This window comes from Rana temporaria, chromosome 2, assembly GCF_905171775.1.
Source record: "Rana temporaria chromosome 2, aRanTem1.1, whole genome shotgun sequence".
Classification (NCBI taxonomy): Eukaryota; Metazoa; Chordata; class Amphibia; order Anura; family Ranidae; genus Rana; species Rana temporaria.
In genome coordinates, this window is record NC_053490.1 from 229,928,407 (window position 1) to 229,944,142 (window position 15,736).

The 15,736-nt window shown below is 40.4% G+C and overlaps 1 protein-coding gene across 2 annotated transcripts in view; it reads left to right on the top strand.

Annotated features, from left to right (window-relative positions):
• Window positions 1-8,540, top strand: part of OFD1 (OFD1 centriole and centriolar satellite protein) — an 85,121-nt gene extending 76,581 nt beyond the window's left edge. For both annotated transcript variants that reach the window (XM_040336529.1, XM_040336530.1), the window contains exons 22-23: window positions 1,062-1,117; window positions 8,252-8,540. In XM_040336529.1, the coding sequence (XP_040192463.1) occupies window positions 1,062-1,117; window positions 8,252-8,297 (102 nt within the window). In that variant the 3' untranslated portion in view covers window positions 8,298-8,540. The remainder of the gene's footprint in view (window positions 1-1,061; window positions 1,118-8,251) is intronic.
• Window positions 8,541-15,736: the final 7,196 nt, after the last annotated feature.

Below are 15,736 nucleotides of genomic sequence, written 5' to 3' on the forward strand. Positions count from 1 at the left end.
TTGATTAGACAGGTTATAGTGCAGGCCAGTCAGCTGCAAGATAAAGTCTGCTTTTCCTGTTAAATCTGGTTGCACTGGGGTAGCGAGTGTTTCTTGGGCTTTTCACCATCGAGCCTCTGTGTCTGTGAAATTTGCAACCTGGTCTTTTTGTACATACGTTTGTGATGATAATGAAGTCTTGGGAACCTCAAACTGAAATGGAGAGTTGTCACAAATCGGAGACAAAATTATCAAACTGAAAAGTCAGCTCCAGACACAAAGCAGACCACCATATATCACATTACACAATGTTGCAGTCACAGCATACTTGACAGGACATCATATCTCTTGGTCTTAATGTTCCCATGGCAAAAAAAAACTCCAGAAGAGCTCTCAACAAGCAGCAGTTTGATCAGGATTGTCCACCATACAGGCATTTAGAAGCAATACCCATCTGCTCTTTATCTCAAACACTACACACAATTCATGATCCTGGTTAAAACAAAATGACAATCATAAAAAATGTTTGCCCAAATGTCTAGGTATATTCCAAATGGTTTGATACCGAACAGACCTATGCTATAAGGTATAGCAGGCAAGTTGGTCATATTAACTCTCCTAATTGATATAAGCATCTGATTTTATATCACATTTTATCTCTATCAAATTGTGACTTCCTTCAGTGCCGTAATATGTTGGTTGTCAGACTGGAAAACGTGGTCATCTGGAAATATTGATACATTTAGAAAAACTGGTATCGAGTTAGTGCCTGCTGAACTATCATAAAACACTTTAACACCCCTTCAGCACACTTCTCAGTCGCAGGAAAGTGGACATGAATGAGATTATCAAGCGGAACTTCAGAAAATTATGATGCCTGGGCTCCATTCCAGTAAGTTGACCACATGATTACTGACTTCTAGAGATAGGGCTTATAGCCAGTAACATCCAGTCACGGGATGCAGCTCTGTGGTCCAGCCTGGAGTCTTTAGCATTTGGCTTGAATTACAGTACATGTACCATGACTCTGTGTGAAGTGTCCAAACTGTGATTTTTTGTTGTTAATGTACTTCATTTTTCAGGTTCCTAAAGAATCGGTGGATGATGTTTCTTTGGTTGAAAAATTTTCTAATGACAGGTAAAACATTTATTTAATTGTAATGGTCACCCCAATTATTTGGTCCTGTTAACACTTGCCGTATTTTTCTAGGTTTTAGAGGAGGAAAACGAGTAAAAAAAATATTCTGACCCAAGCAGTGTACTAAAATATTTACCATTGCCCATGAAATGCAGTCTGACCAGTGCCAATGACTCCTGGTCCCTGGCCCTGTTGTGGCTTGCTGGTCTGACTGCTCTCCTCTTCTCTTCTGCCCGTTGCGGGTGGGCACTGATTGCTGAGGGACTGGAAGGTATTTGGAGTGAGGCGGCGACCAATGCAGGTACACTATAGGTTTGCAGCAACAGATGAGCAGGCCCAGTGTGTGGAACAACTTGTAATAATGTTGCGTGGGCATGCCTATGTGCACTGAGCCTGCTCACCTGCTGAAAAGTTTCCTGGGCTTCTTCTACATGGGTCGGGCCCACTTCCCTTGCTATATATCATGCATGCTGCTGGGTCCAAAGCAGATGGTCGCTGCTGCCGCGGACCAGTCTGACCCCAGTGAGTTCCAGCAGATGGCGCCGTTGCCTCCCTTCTGCAGCCATGCCCTCAGACCAGGGCCGGCCCGTTATGTAACACAGCAACAGGGTGGGGGCGGGAGCCTGGTCATTATTCGCTCCATAAGATAGACACTTTCCCCCATGTCAGGTGGCACCTATGTTTTCTCCATGCTTTACTTTGGCTACACTACACTGTGGACAAACTACATGTGTGTCTCAAATATGATATGTAAGGCTCCTCTTCCTTTCATTTCTACCGTTTTTTACTGTTCCGTTTCTGGCACTGACTATTTGTACTATTTTTAAATGCTGGAACCCCAAGCATATGGAAGGCTTCAGTTTGAACACACGTCTGTATTTCCAGTTTTGAGTGGCAATAATTTTTGACTACTATTATTACTTTTATAGTGTAACTCTAATGCAATTGAAGCTAATTTGTAAAAGTTTGGTGACCAAACACTTAATAGAGAGAGAGGGAAATGTGGTATTACTAAACCATTGGTGCTGTTTGAGGAAAGGCGTTGGGAACATTGACATTCTGCTTTTCATTGTATGCAGTCTGCAGCAACTATTATGTGCTGGAGGGGGGCTAATTTCCCTTTAGGGTTCAGTGATCCTAGTGCACCACGCTGAACCCCTACAAAGTATTTTTTTTTTTTTTTTGCTTGAATGACATTTTAAATGTCATCTGACCTTTTCACAATAAAAAATTGAAAACTATCCTTATTACACATATATTTAATGTGTTTTATTGCGATCTCTTTACAAAATATATGGTTTTGCCAGTCTAGGGCATTGATGGATCAAGTGTATAAACCTCCTAGGGTAATAACATCTTAAAAAAAAAAATGGTATTTGGGATTGGAGGTTCCACAAAACGAAGGTGTGTGTGTGTGTGTGTGTGTGTGTGTGTGTGTGTGTGTGTGTGTGTCACCTGCGGCGCCATACGTTGTGCTCCACATAACACTGTGCTGTCTCACCATCTGAATTTCTTTATCCTACATCCTGGGACACAAGGCACCTTCATATCCATTACAATAGGGTTGTTGCCACCCTCGGGTAATCTAAGAATGGTAAAAAAAAAAATTAAAAAAATTCCCTCCTAGGCATAACCCCTACGATCTTGGCAAGGCTACATTTTTTTTTTTTTGCTAGTTTCTAGGTGATGATCATGTCTCTGCAGTCTCCAAGAAAATAGCTAGCTTCTCAACAATTCCATATGGGAATAGGAGAATGGTTTTATCGGGATCCATTGCCTACAGCTTTTCTATGCTCAGAGAATTGGTACTGTAACCCAGCACTGGACATGCGTGTCGCATCAACATTCATGACTCCTCTGGTGGCACTACAGGTGGCAGCAGTACACTTCCTGTTGTGGGACTACAGGTCCCAGCAAGTATTAAAGGGCCCACACTACACTGTTTAACCGGTTGGAGTGGTGGAACACTGGCAGGATTGAAATGGTCTTCTCTCCTGGGGTAACCAAAACACTGGTGCTTAGAAGCAGAATGCCCTCCTGGCTGATGTAGACTGCTGTCCCCAGCAATGGTTCCTTTTACACTTGTTGGCAGGCCATGTGTATGCAATGGCAGTGAGGTGGGGATGTAGAAGGGAAGGGACGCTGTATGCATTTATCAGGTAGAGATGAACATATATTTACCCCAATAATAATGTATCCCCTGGGTGTCAGATGGAAGGAGTCAGATCCACATGGAACACCCTATCAGGCATTTTTGCTATTTCTGGGGAACCTTTCTCCAGTACTTGTGTCAGGTGAGAAATATTTATCTGCTATTGCTGTTTTAAAACCAGCTCTCTGGAATACTGTCCAGTTTAGACAGCCTTGGTCACAAATTGAAGTGTTCTCCTCTCTCCCACTCCCCCTCTTGACAAAAGAACCACCAGGGGAGGATGATGTAAAGAGGGAAGCACAGTATGGGCTAGAAGGAGATTCAGAAGTCTCCTCATCTGTGGAATCTATTCTGGAAGAACCTCAAGGACAGGGTGTTTCACAGACCCAAAGAACCCTTTGTGGGTGTTCTGGAAGTGGTCTGGGCTACGTTAAAATGACTGCTTCCTTAGTCCTCCTCTCCGAAGGTTACAGGTGTTGGAACATAGCGTCCACCACAACATCCTCAATCCCTCCCTGTGCATCCTCACCTACAGTGCCTTGCGAAAGTATTCGGCCCCCTTGAACTTTGCGACCTTTTGCCACATTTCAGTCTTCAAACATAAAGATATAAAACTATTTTTTTTTTTTGAAGAATCAACAAGTGGGACACAATCATGGAGTGGAACGAAATTTATTGGATATTTCAAACTTTAAAAAAAACAAAAACTGAAAAATTGGGCGTGCAAAATTATTTAGCCCCCTTAAGTTAATACTTTTGTAGCGCCACCTTTTGCTGCGATTACAGCTGTAAGTCACTTGGGGTATGTCTCTATCAGTTTTACACATCGAGAGACTGAAATTTTTGCCCATTCCTCCTTGCAAAACAGCTTGAGCTCAGTGAGGTTGGATGGATAGCGTTTGTGAACAGCAGTTTTCAGCTCTTTCCACAGGTTCTCGATTGGATTCAGGTCTGGACTTTGACTTGGCCATTCTAACACTTGGATATGTTTATTTGTGAACCATTCCATTGTAGATTTTGCTTTATGTTTTGGATCATTGTCTTGTTGGAAGACAAATCTCCATCCCAGTCTCAGGTCTTTTGCAGACGATGTAGGGAGATTTGTTTCTGGGTATAGGAGAGGGTTTACATCCACTTTTAAAGTGATACTAAACATATTTTTTTTTTAGATTTATATAAAAATTATGTTATACTTAAATGCTCGGTGGCTTACCCTCTCTTTTTTGGTCTTCCATTGATGCTGTCTGCTCCTTCTTCTTCCTGTGAGTTCCCTCTTATCAAGATATGGGCTGGGGGTTTGCTGACAAACCGGACTGTGTGCATTCATAGATGGCACTGTTGAGCCAGAACAGGATTTGACTGACAACAGCAGGAGTCTATGGCTCCCACTGCTCTCTGTGTCTGGTGAAAGCAAGAGAAGAGAGCAGTACTGGATTGGTGAGAGGAGTTGAGTAAGGGATATGGGGGGGGGGTGAAGGAACAGATAGTAGGGTGTTTCTTACCTTGATGCAGAGAATCCATCCTTGTGTCCGAAGTGCAAATACACATGCCCAGAACCAATGTTAAAATCAACCAACAATAGCAGAAGTTGACCAAAGGGTGGCGGTAAAGAGCAGAAAAACCACATGATGTTGGGAAAGTTTTAGGAAAGTTTACAGAAAAGTCAGACCGTGTGTACGAGCCTTAACGTTTACCCTTTTAAGGGGAACATTTGTTTTATCTTTGCATGAATACATCCAGAAAATGATGGTGTGTAAGAGTACCTTGTTACCACTCAAAAAGTCAATACCTACAGTTCAGAAATCTGCTACTCCGTCCACTTCCAAAAAGCATTTTGCCAGTCTCGGGCCTCGGGCACCAAGCCCCAAAAGGCCATGAACTGCAATTTAGTCAATCGGATTCCCTCTTTGTGCTTTTGGAAAGCTCAAACAAGGGTCACACAACTTCCACATCTACCATTTCTTGATCAATTCGGTCTGAAGGGAAAAGCTCCACCGTTTTTATTGATTGCTTATTATGCCAGGAGTGTTGGCATTTCCTGGGCTATTCGTCATCAGGCTTCAGTAGCTCAGGTTTGTAAGGCTGTTCTTCAGTTCACACTTTTACAAAGGTTTTACAAAGTAGATGTTCGAGCCACAGAGGACACTTCCTTTGGTCTGTGAGTTTTTCAGGCTGTTGCATGAGGTTCTAATCTGTTTTTGGTTTAGTTGTTGGGGGGCCTGTTGGCTTGTTGCCATGTTGCCCTTCACTCATATGGAGTGCTTTTGAGGCCTCCCTATTATAATGGATATAAAGTTGCCCTGGGATATATGATAAAATAGATTTTTGGTTTACCTGTAAAGTCCTTTTCTTGGAATACATCACAAGACACAGGTCCCACCTCACTTCCTTTTGTGTTTCATGGCTTTCTACAAAAACTGAAGTCTTGCTTAGGTGAGAGGGATAATGCCTAGTAGGGCATTTCCTGTCTTTATTTTGACAGCCTCCAATCACCTGAATGTGGCAACGTAACCCTATTGAAATGGATATGATGGCCTGTGATCTACTCCAAGAAAAGGGTTTTACTGGTAAACCAAAAATCTTATTTCACCACACAAGTAATCAAAACAAAAATGAATGTACTGTATTTAATGTACACAGACTGTCATGTTTGGAGAAAACAAAGTTCTGCATAGAATTACCAAACTTTTTATATGTAAATCATTGTAGACGAATTATAACTCCTTTTGCCTCGTCTTCCCTCTGTGTGTGGCCTGTACAATTTGATGGTCTGTATCTAGTGCACCATTACCAAGTCCTATGTTTTAACTACCTCAATACTAGCATGTCTCTTAATTTCCAAAAAATGGTATTCACCCTGGGGTATCTACTTTTTGTTTTATTACATTTATTAACCACTTCAAAACCGCACGTCATATGACGTCCAAAAAGGGGATCTCTTATCCGGGGTGGACGTCCTTTGATGTCCTGTACTTTGTGCGGTCATATCTGAATGATGCCTGCACCTAGAGGCATCTTTCAGATATCATTTTGTTCCGGCAGCGATCCTGCCCACCATAAGAATGATCATAGCATGCCGCTTTATCGTTCTTGTAGTCGGCGGGAGGGGACATCCCCCCCTCCCACCGCCATCCGGTGCTTCTCTGGGCTCTCCCTTGCCATCGGGGGCCCGGAAAGATGATCGCCGTGCGCCGGATGGGAGGCATAGAGATGACTGGTGACCAGATGGTCACCAGTCATCTCTATGACCGTCGGAGGGCCGGGCACGATGTCATGACGTCACGCCCGGGTACCTGTAATTAAACAAACTGCAATTGCGGCTAGTAAGAATGAGATCTGTGAATTTTTTTTCACGATCTCATGCTTTCCAGCCTGGAAGAGAGATGTGGGGTCTTATTGACCCCGCATCTCTCCTTAAAGAGGACCTGTCGCACACTATTCCTATTACAAGGGATGTTTACATTCCTTGTAATAGGAATATAAGCGATCGAGAAAAAAAAATTTATAATAATAAAAAAAAAAAAATTTAAACGCCCCTGTCCCTGGTAGCTCGTGCTCATAAGCAAAAGCACAGGTAAGTCCCGCCCACGTACTTGTAAACGTCGTTCAAACCACACATGTGAGGTGTCGCCGCATGCGTTAGAGCGTGTGCAACAATTCTAGCACTAGACCTCCTCTGTAACTCTAAACTGGTAACCTGTAAACATTTTAAAGTGTCGCCTATGGAGATTTTTAAGTAACAAAGTTTGGGCGCCATTCCATGAGTGTGCGCAATTTTAAAGCATGACATGTTAGGTATCTATTTACTTGGCGTAACATCATCTTTTTCGTATTTTACAAAAAAAATGGGCTAACTTTACTGTTTTTTTTTTTTTGTTTTTTTTTTAATTCAGGAAACCATTTTTTTTACAAAAAAATGGCGTTTGAAAAATTATTGCGCAAATACTGTGCAAGATAAAAAGTTGCAATGACCGCCATTTTATTCCCTAGGGTGTCTGCTAAAAAAACATATATAATGTTTGGGGGTTCTGCGTAATTTTCTAGCAAAAGAATGATGATTTGTACATGTAGGAGAGAAGTGCCAGAATAGGCCCGGGATGGAGGTGGGTTTTAAAGCCCTGTATTGAAGTGGTTAAACTAAAAAAGGCCAACAGCAGAGCGGCTCAAATGTAAGACTTCCCAATGTTCGAAAAGCCAGGTCCATGCCTTGACCTTGGTATCGCTAAAATTATATAGTTTAATGAAAACCATCTATTCAAGCAAGATATCCAAAAAATATAAATAAACTACATATGAAACTTTTATAATCCTTGATCGAAATACCTCTGATCAGTAGCTCCAGAAAGGTTCTCGTTGAGGTTACTGGCAACAAAGGAGGTTCCACTAGTCACTAAATATAAGGGTTTATATTCATTTTTTGGAATAGTGACCTTGGTAGATTAAACTTTTTGTTCAGGAACAATATGCAATGTAAATTGTTATAAATGTTTTGTTTGTTTATGCACACTGAAAGTACCTGCCTTTCCTCTTTGAAAATACTCCAACGCCATTTGCAAATCTCATAAACCTGAGATTTTAAATTGTTTTTAAAAAATATACAGACATCTCTCATTCTACAGACCCCTCTTCCTCATATTTGAATTTATGCATCATTTTCCTTGTGAAAGTATTTTCCCCGTGGTGGGGGGGACGGAACATTACTAGCCTTTTAAATGGAGTGTATTTTCTTAAAAAGCAGATGGACCGGAAAAGAGACGAATTTAAAGTATTTTGGTGCTTTGTCTTGTTTATACAGTAGTATATGGCCAAATATATACTTTGCATATTAGAATATCATTCATTAAAAAGGTAAAACACCAGGTTTCCTAGGATTCCATTAAGGGCTCTTACATGGCCTTTTTTCACAATGTGTATAAATCATGTAATTGTGAAGCTACCCACGTAGCTTTCTGCCTATTAAGATCATTTGTGTCTTTCTTCAGTATCACAGCTCATTCGATGGGAGAAGCAGATGAGGCGTCCTGGTAAACAGTCGTTTCCTCTCTTCAAGATAAATCCAAGTCCTTTGAATTTTCAGATTAATGGTTTGTGTGACCGGCTCAGGCTCTCTGTTTGATGTGCCAGTGTTGGCAGGAGCTGATTCTTATGGCAGAAAATGTTGCATATCTTCCTGCTGAGCCTGTTAACTCCTCATGTCTGCAATTGCTCATTAAGAAGACACCAGGAAGGAAATATCTTGCTATGCCATTTTAAATTAAGCCACTGTGAAAAGAAAAAAAAAACTGACAAAAGAATATAGTAGCAGCCATTGTTGACCCTCTTTTAAAAATGGTAGTTGCTTGCCTGTCTAGTTTACTCACAAGCCCTCGTACTTTGAGACATTAACTTTAAAAGGAATGTCAGCAGTCCCTATATGCATACCTGCTGCAGGTCATTGTCTCAAAGTGTTGTAGCCAAGGGGTCAGCAGGACAACTAGCATTTTCTGAAGGAGATATTAGCAGTAGAAGCTGTCATGTTTCTTTTGTGACCGATTTCCTTTAATACGTGGAATCATATTAATGTTTTGTGTTTGTTTGTGATGTCCAGATTCTATTTGATTTTCATAATCGATCCTAATTTTGAGCAACGCATTTATTTAAAAAAAAAAGAAAAAATGTGCATATGATGCATCTTCCCAAATTTTATAGTTCGTACAGGTAAGAGGTTTTCTTTTTAAACCTCAAAAGCCTTGTACAGACAGTTTCATTGTATGTAAGAGCAAAGTGTACAACAACATTTTGTAATGTTTTTGGCAAGCTATGAACAGCTTTGTCTAAATTTAACTAAAGTGCCATTCGGCTGCAACTTGTGGAGGTTAAATCCTGATCTCAATAGGTGTGCTGACTGTCACTTTAAAGTGGAGGTTCACCCGGAAATGAAAATTTTTAACATTAGATTCATGCTCATTTTGTCAAGGGGAATCGGGTAGTATTTTTAAAATCGAAGCCGTACTTACCGTTTTAGAGATACATCTTCGCTGCCGCTTCCGGGTATGGGCTGCGGTACTGGGCGTTCCTATTTGATTGACAGGCTTCCGACGGTCGCATCTATCGCGTCACGATTTTCCGAAAGTAGCCGAACGTCGGTGTGCAGGCGCCGTATAGAGCTTCTTTCGGCTACTCATGATGCGATAGATGCGACCGTCGGAAGACTGTCAATCAAATAGGAACGCCCAGTCCCGAAGACCATACCCGGAAGCGGCAGCGAAGATGTATCTCTAAAACGGTACGTACGGCTTCGATTTTAAAAATACTACCCGATTTCCCTTGACAAAATGAGCATGAATCTAATGTTAAAATTTTTTTCTAGGGTGAACTCCCGCTTTAAACAAGCTGGGTAAATAAAGTGTTGTGCTAATATAAGTAAAAACAGTATGTAACCTATATGGAAAAGTGCTTAAACGTGAATCCAGTCCAAAATTCAATCAATCCAACAAAATGGTGGTGAAAAGAAGCAGTAGATCTGGTAGCCAAGGTTTAGAGATTAAATGAATGTCACTCCCTCCACTGCAGGGGTCGACCACCACTAAATAGGTTTGTTATGCTCTTACCAGAAGGCCAGGACTCCCTTGACAGGAAGAAGCTTTGGGGACGCCCCCTTGTTAAACACGCTCCAGCAAGGTTCGTAGAAAAAAACAGAGGTACCTTCTCAGGGTATAATCCACAATAGAAGCCATGGACTCCCAAATACGTGATATAAGTGAATAAAAACACTATATAGTGTAAAACCTTTAAAAAAACTAGTATTTATTTAAAAAGAGTAACTCACACAGTTGGATGAGAAATGCACATATATCAGTAAACATCCAGGCAGGAAAATGGCTTCCACCCTGACTTCCTGGTACCGCAACGACGACGTAAAGAAGTAACTCTGCCCTACAAGTTTTTTCACCATAGGACTTCTTCCGGACCTTTTACCTTTTAAACAAGCTGCAAGCAGGCTGTAGCACTACATACAGCTTGTCATACTCCTGCTAGTTGCTTGTTTAAAGTGACAGTTGTTATATGCGTTAAGATGTGTGTTCAACATTCCTATACTGGACTAAAAGTTTTCTTCTCAGGTTTCAACATAACTGTTTGAAGCTTGCTGAAAGCTTTCAAATGCTCCATAAAATCTTGCTGTACACACTGCTCTTATACAAGTTAAAGCTCATGTGAACAAAGCAGACGTGCACAAATCAAAAATGTCATGTAAGTGTATGGCTACCATACAAGTAAGAAAGTCCATTTCATGGTAGTTAACATGGCGTGGTGTTTAAGTACACTTTTGTAAATACATACTCCATGATAAATTTAAATTTAAAAACATTTACAAGTTGATGTACAAAACGTACCTGTAATGCAGTAATTTACCACATGATATCTTCTAGTCCTTTAAATGCATTATTTCTAAAAGATGATTGAATGACGGAACCTTTATCTACAGGCATACCCCACTTTTAAGTACACAATAGGGTTTATTTACTAAAGCTGGAAAGTGCAAAATCAGGCTCACTTTAGGCCCGTACACACGGTCAGACTTTTTGCCAACAAACTTCAAAATTAGCAAGTTTTCAAAATAGTCCGACCATGTGTACGCTCCATCGGACAAACTTTTTCGGGTTTCATCGAACAAAAAGTTCGGTCTGCAAACGGACAAACTTTACGTCAACAAAAGTCTGATGGTGCCCAGTCCGACCGTGTGTACAGCAAGCCATCAGACTTTTGTACAAAGTACAAATGCACATGCTCAGAAGCAAAGACCAGCCGGAAGCATTCTGTCTGGTAAAACTAGCGTTTGTATTTGAAAGGGCACATTCATGACGCGGCAAGTTCTGAAATCAAGAAAAGCAGCGCACATTCTCTTCTTTATAATGTGATAGTATCACCAGCAAAGCAGCTTTTAGTATTGACGGAGTAAAAACAAATGTCTTTACTTTGGCTTATTGTATTTTGGTTATATGAATCAAACATATTTTTATATATTTATTTTTTTTGTGGGTTAAGTTGGCACAACCCCATTGCGCAACATGTCTGCTTGACTAACGGACGTTCAGAAACTAACAAAATTGCACGAAACTGAAAATCGTGAATGCACACAGACGAAACCTCTACTAACTCTCGATTAGCAGAAGGAGCCCAAAGGGTGACCCCGGAGAATTGAACTTCTTTTAAACTCTCGTCAGTACGTTAAAACGTCAATACGTTCGGGTTTGTTGCCGAAAAAGTCTGAGCGCGTGTATGCTATGGGTGTGACTGGACAAAAATCCAAGGGAAAGTTTGTTTGATGTCCGACCATGTGTACGAGGCTTTCTGCATAAAAACCAATGAGCTTCTAACCCTAGCTTGTTCAATTACGCTTTGGTAATTAAACCTGGAAGCTCATTGGTTTCTATGCAGAAGTGAGCCTGATGTTGCACTTTCCAGCTTTAGTAAATAAACCTTATTTTGTACTTAAAAGTAGGGTATGCCTGTACCTGCTCCATATTTCTGAACTCCATTATCCAGTGACAAAGATTTGGAACAAAATGGGTCAATAACCCTTATTTTTAAAATGGACAAATGGTAAATTTACATACAGCAAAATGTTGTGGTCATTTAATGACTAAGTTGGGTACATTTGAAATTAACGTGCAGCTTTGTGGGAGTCTGGTAGTACATATTACATTGGTTGAAAAAAGACACAAGTCCATCTAGTTCAACCAAAAAAAAGAAAAAAATACAATCCTTTACCCACAGTTGATCCAGAGGAATACAAAACATGCAATATCGTTGGTGGTGGTGATTTGGTAACTTATGTTAACACACCATTGGCATGAGACCAGATATTAGCTAAATTAACCTAAGTTTATTGTGCTGCCCCATAAGGCACACTTGGCAAAAGGCAGCTAAAAACATTACTGTTACACCTAAAGGTAAACCACAATTTGAATGTATTGTAAATATATTTATGTAATAAAAAAATGTCTTGTGGTTTTCTTACAAACACATTTTCTGTTACTCGGATGTTATGGATTGTTTTATGCCTTAATAAAATCTGTGCATGTTATTTTATGATCGTGCAGACTCAAATAGGATAATGGGGATGATTCCCATAGTGACTAATCAGAATTCTTGTTTGATTTTTCCATAGAATGAAAAGTGAAATCTTGTTCCCATTAGCAACTCCATTCTTTGTGCCTTTTTTTATTTTCTCCCGTTTTAAAAGTCAGCACCAGTTATAGTAGATTTAAATCATTGGTCTCCAATCGATTTGATTCAAAAAGTGTTTCTACTTAATAAAAAAAAAAATCTTTGTTTATTAGTTTTATAACATAGAAGCTAAATCTATTTGACTCAAATTTCAGATCAGCTTTCTTGGGGTCTATTGAGGTAAACTGGAATTGTTGGCAATCTTAGATAGTTGACTTCTATTACTGCCTACAGAAAGTTGGGACACTGGCAGGCAACAAACATTAAGCTTTCCCCCTGTATAACCCCACCTCCAAACAACTTGCCTTAGTTTTTTGCTAGTGTCCTAGGAGGTTGAACGTTTTATTCATCAACTCTGTTTTACTTGATCATTTTATTCTTTTTTTTTCTATTCAACATCCAATACTCTGCAAAAATGTATTGCTTTAATTAAAAGCTTTTAATATGCTGCTTGTTGCTGGTCTTTTACTGCATCTATCCAGGTCGGTGTATCTTCAGCAATAGCTATGGAGACCCAAGTTGCTCCCTGCTGGATGGAAGATTGGGGGCCTAGCCTGAAATGTTACCTTTAGGCACTTGGTCCTGCTTTTGGTGCTTTCCAGACCTTTGCGTACTGTTGGCCACAGATCGCTTTCTAGATTCAGAGCTGTGACACTGGTGTAACCCAGTCTCTGAAGACTCCCTTCATAAGTAAGGCCTTCATGCTGAAGCTAATTGCTGATTCCTCAGATTAGCTCTGGAATCCCTACCTGCACTCAATTGGACTTTTAGTTTACTGTATTTGTTGGCTGAAGGATGCTCTCCAGGTCCAGTGTTGTGACTGGTGTGACCCAGTCTCTGAAACTCACTCTGTGAATAAGCCTAAGAATGGGCCAAAGATGACCTGGCATGTCTCCTTCAGGATCTGAGCTCTGTACTGTGGCACTTTCCAGACCCTCACCAAGTCCAGAGCTGTGGTACTGTTTTTCCTGTGACCCAATCTCTGAATACTCACTCTGAGTAAGTCTCTGGCTTTAGTTAACATATTCTGGTCTTGACCTTTGACCACTGGACTCCGTTTTGAAGTACCGCGTAGACCTTTGTGTACAGCCTTATTACCCTGCAGAGTATTATCCATGTCTACAGGGTTTTGGTGTGACCCAGTCTTTTAACTCAGTTGTTGAACAAGACTGACTAGGCTTAAACAGTGGGAGCTTCCCCATGGTTCCAAACTTCCAGCTGTTGTCCTTTGTGCACGATCAGGATCTTATTCTTTGCAATCCTAGTAAAGTCTTTCTTTTGATCTTTGGTTATGTTAATGGATCTATTTCCAATTTTTCCCTGGTATATTTCTCTTTGCAGAATAAATATTAATCGGTCCCTATAAAGTATCTAGATTTTGGAGTAGTTATCTGATTCTTTTGGCTCTCTCTCCCTTTTGATGGACTTTGTGGTTGGGAGTATGGTTACTTTTAATTCTCCTGAACAGTCAGGTTCTGTGTTTGCAAAATTCTTAATCTGACATTCCCCATACTTTATCTAGATCGTGGTTCTCAACTCCTGTCCTCATGACCCACTAACAGGCCAGATTTTAAGTATTACCTTGGGGAGTTGCAGACTAGAATGCTGCAATCACTGAGCAGAAAATGATCTCGCCTTTGATGCATTTGTTATCTTTCAAACCTGGCCTGTTAGTGGGTCCTGAGGACAGCAGTTGAGAGCCACTGATCTAGATGCATCCAGAGCTCTCCTTGTACTTGGGCTGAGTGATATTTTTTAAAAGGGGTACTTTTTTTTGTACAGGTTCTTTATGTCTACACTTTTTTTTTTTTTTTTTTTTTAATTCCCAAGATTGTGCTTTCCTTCATAATGCCTGTTTTCTACTCTATCGCACCTATGTGCTCTAAGAAAATCTACATCTGTTTCTGGTTTTGCTTTTCTTAGGTTTACCAGGCAAGTCATATTGTTTCCTGATCTACTGCCCCAAAATAGAAAGTATAACTTCCACGGTCTCTAATAAGACCTGCCTTGGGGTAGGTGTCTCTTCTACCGTACCGAATTACAATGTGAAGGTAAGAATCCTTTGATTCTCCCCTCCCCCCCATAGCTGTTTTCCCCTGGTGTTCATTCTAGATTTCCTGTCCTTCACTCTTCCAAGAAGACCTCATCCTGCAATTTTATCCAGCAGGGGTCTGCTATTTTATATTCTGTCTTTCATGACCGATCAGTTGTATGCTTTTCACTCACCCTTTTTTTCCTTGAGTGTGTATTTAACAAATGCACGCCTTTCTCCTCCTATTTTCTGCCTACTTCGTTTTTTTATACAGCAATTTTTTCTTTTCTTCACCCTTCCCTTAAAAATGGGTTCGAGGGTAGTTTTTTTTTTTTATGTCGGGTTTCTGAAAAAAATACACAAAGTTGAATCATTTCAGAACTTTTCCACCTTTTTTTAATGTGATCTAGAAACTGTACAACTCAATTGAAAAACAAACTGAACTTGTTTTTAGGTGAAGTCAAGTAAAAATAAAATATGGTTGCATAAGTGTGCACACCCTTCAACTAATACTATTTTTTTTTTTAAGCACCTTTTAATTTTATTATAGCACTTGGTCTTTTTGGGTATGAGTCTATTGGCATGGCACATCTTGACTTGGCAATATTTGCAAACTCTTCTTGGCAAAAAAACACTCAATCTGTGAGATTGCGAGGACATCTCCTGTGCACAGCCCTCTTCGGATCACTCCACAAATTTTCAATGGGATTCAGGTCTGGGCTCTGGCTGGGCAAGTCTAAAAACCTTAATCTTCTTCTGGTGAACCCACTCCTTTGTTAATTTGGATGTGTGCTTTGGGTTGTTGTCATGCTGAAAGATGAAGTTCCTCTTCATGTTCAGCTTTCTAGTAGAAGCCTAAAGCTTTTGTGCCAATATTGACTGGTATTTGGAACTGTTCATAATTCCCTTTTAGCTTGACTAAGGCCCCTGTTCTGTCTGAAGAAAACCAGCCCAAAAGCATGATGTTGCCACCACCATGCTTCACAGTGTGCATGGTGTTCTTTTGGTGATGTGCAGTGGTGTTTTTGCACCAAACATATCTTTTGGAATTATGGGCAAAAACTTCAACCTTGGTTTCATCAGACCAGAACTTTTTTTTTCCACATGCTTTTGGGAGACTTCAGATCAGTTTTTGCAAAATTTAGTGGGGCTTGGATGTTTTTCTTCATAAGAAAAGGCTTCCGTCTTGCCACTCTACCCCATAGCCCAGACATATGAAGAAGAT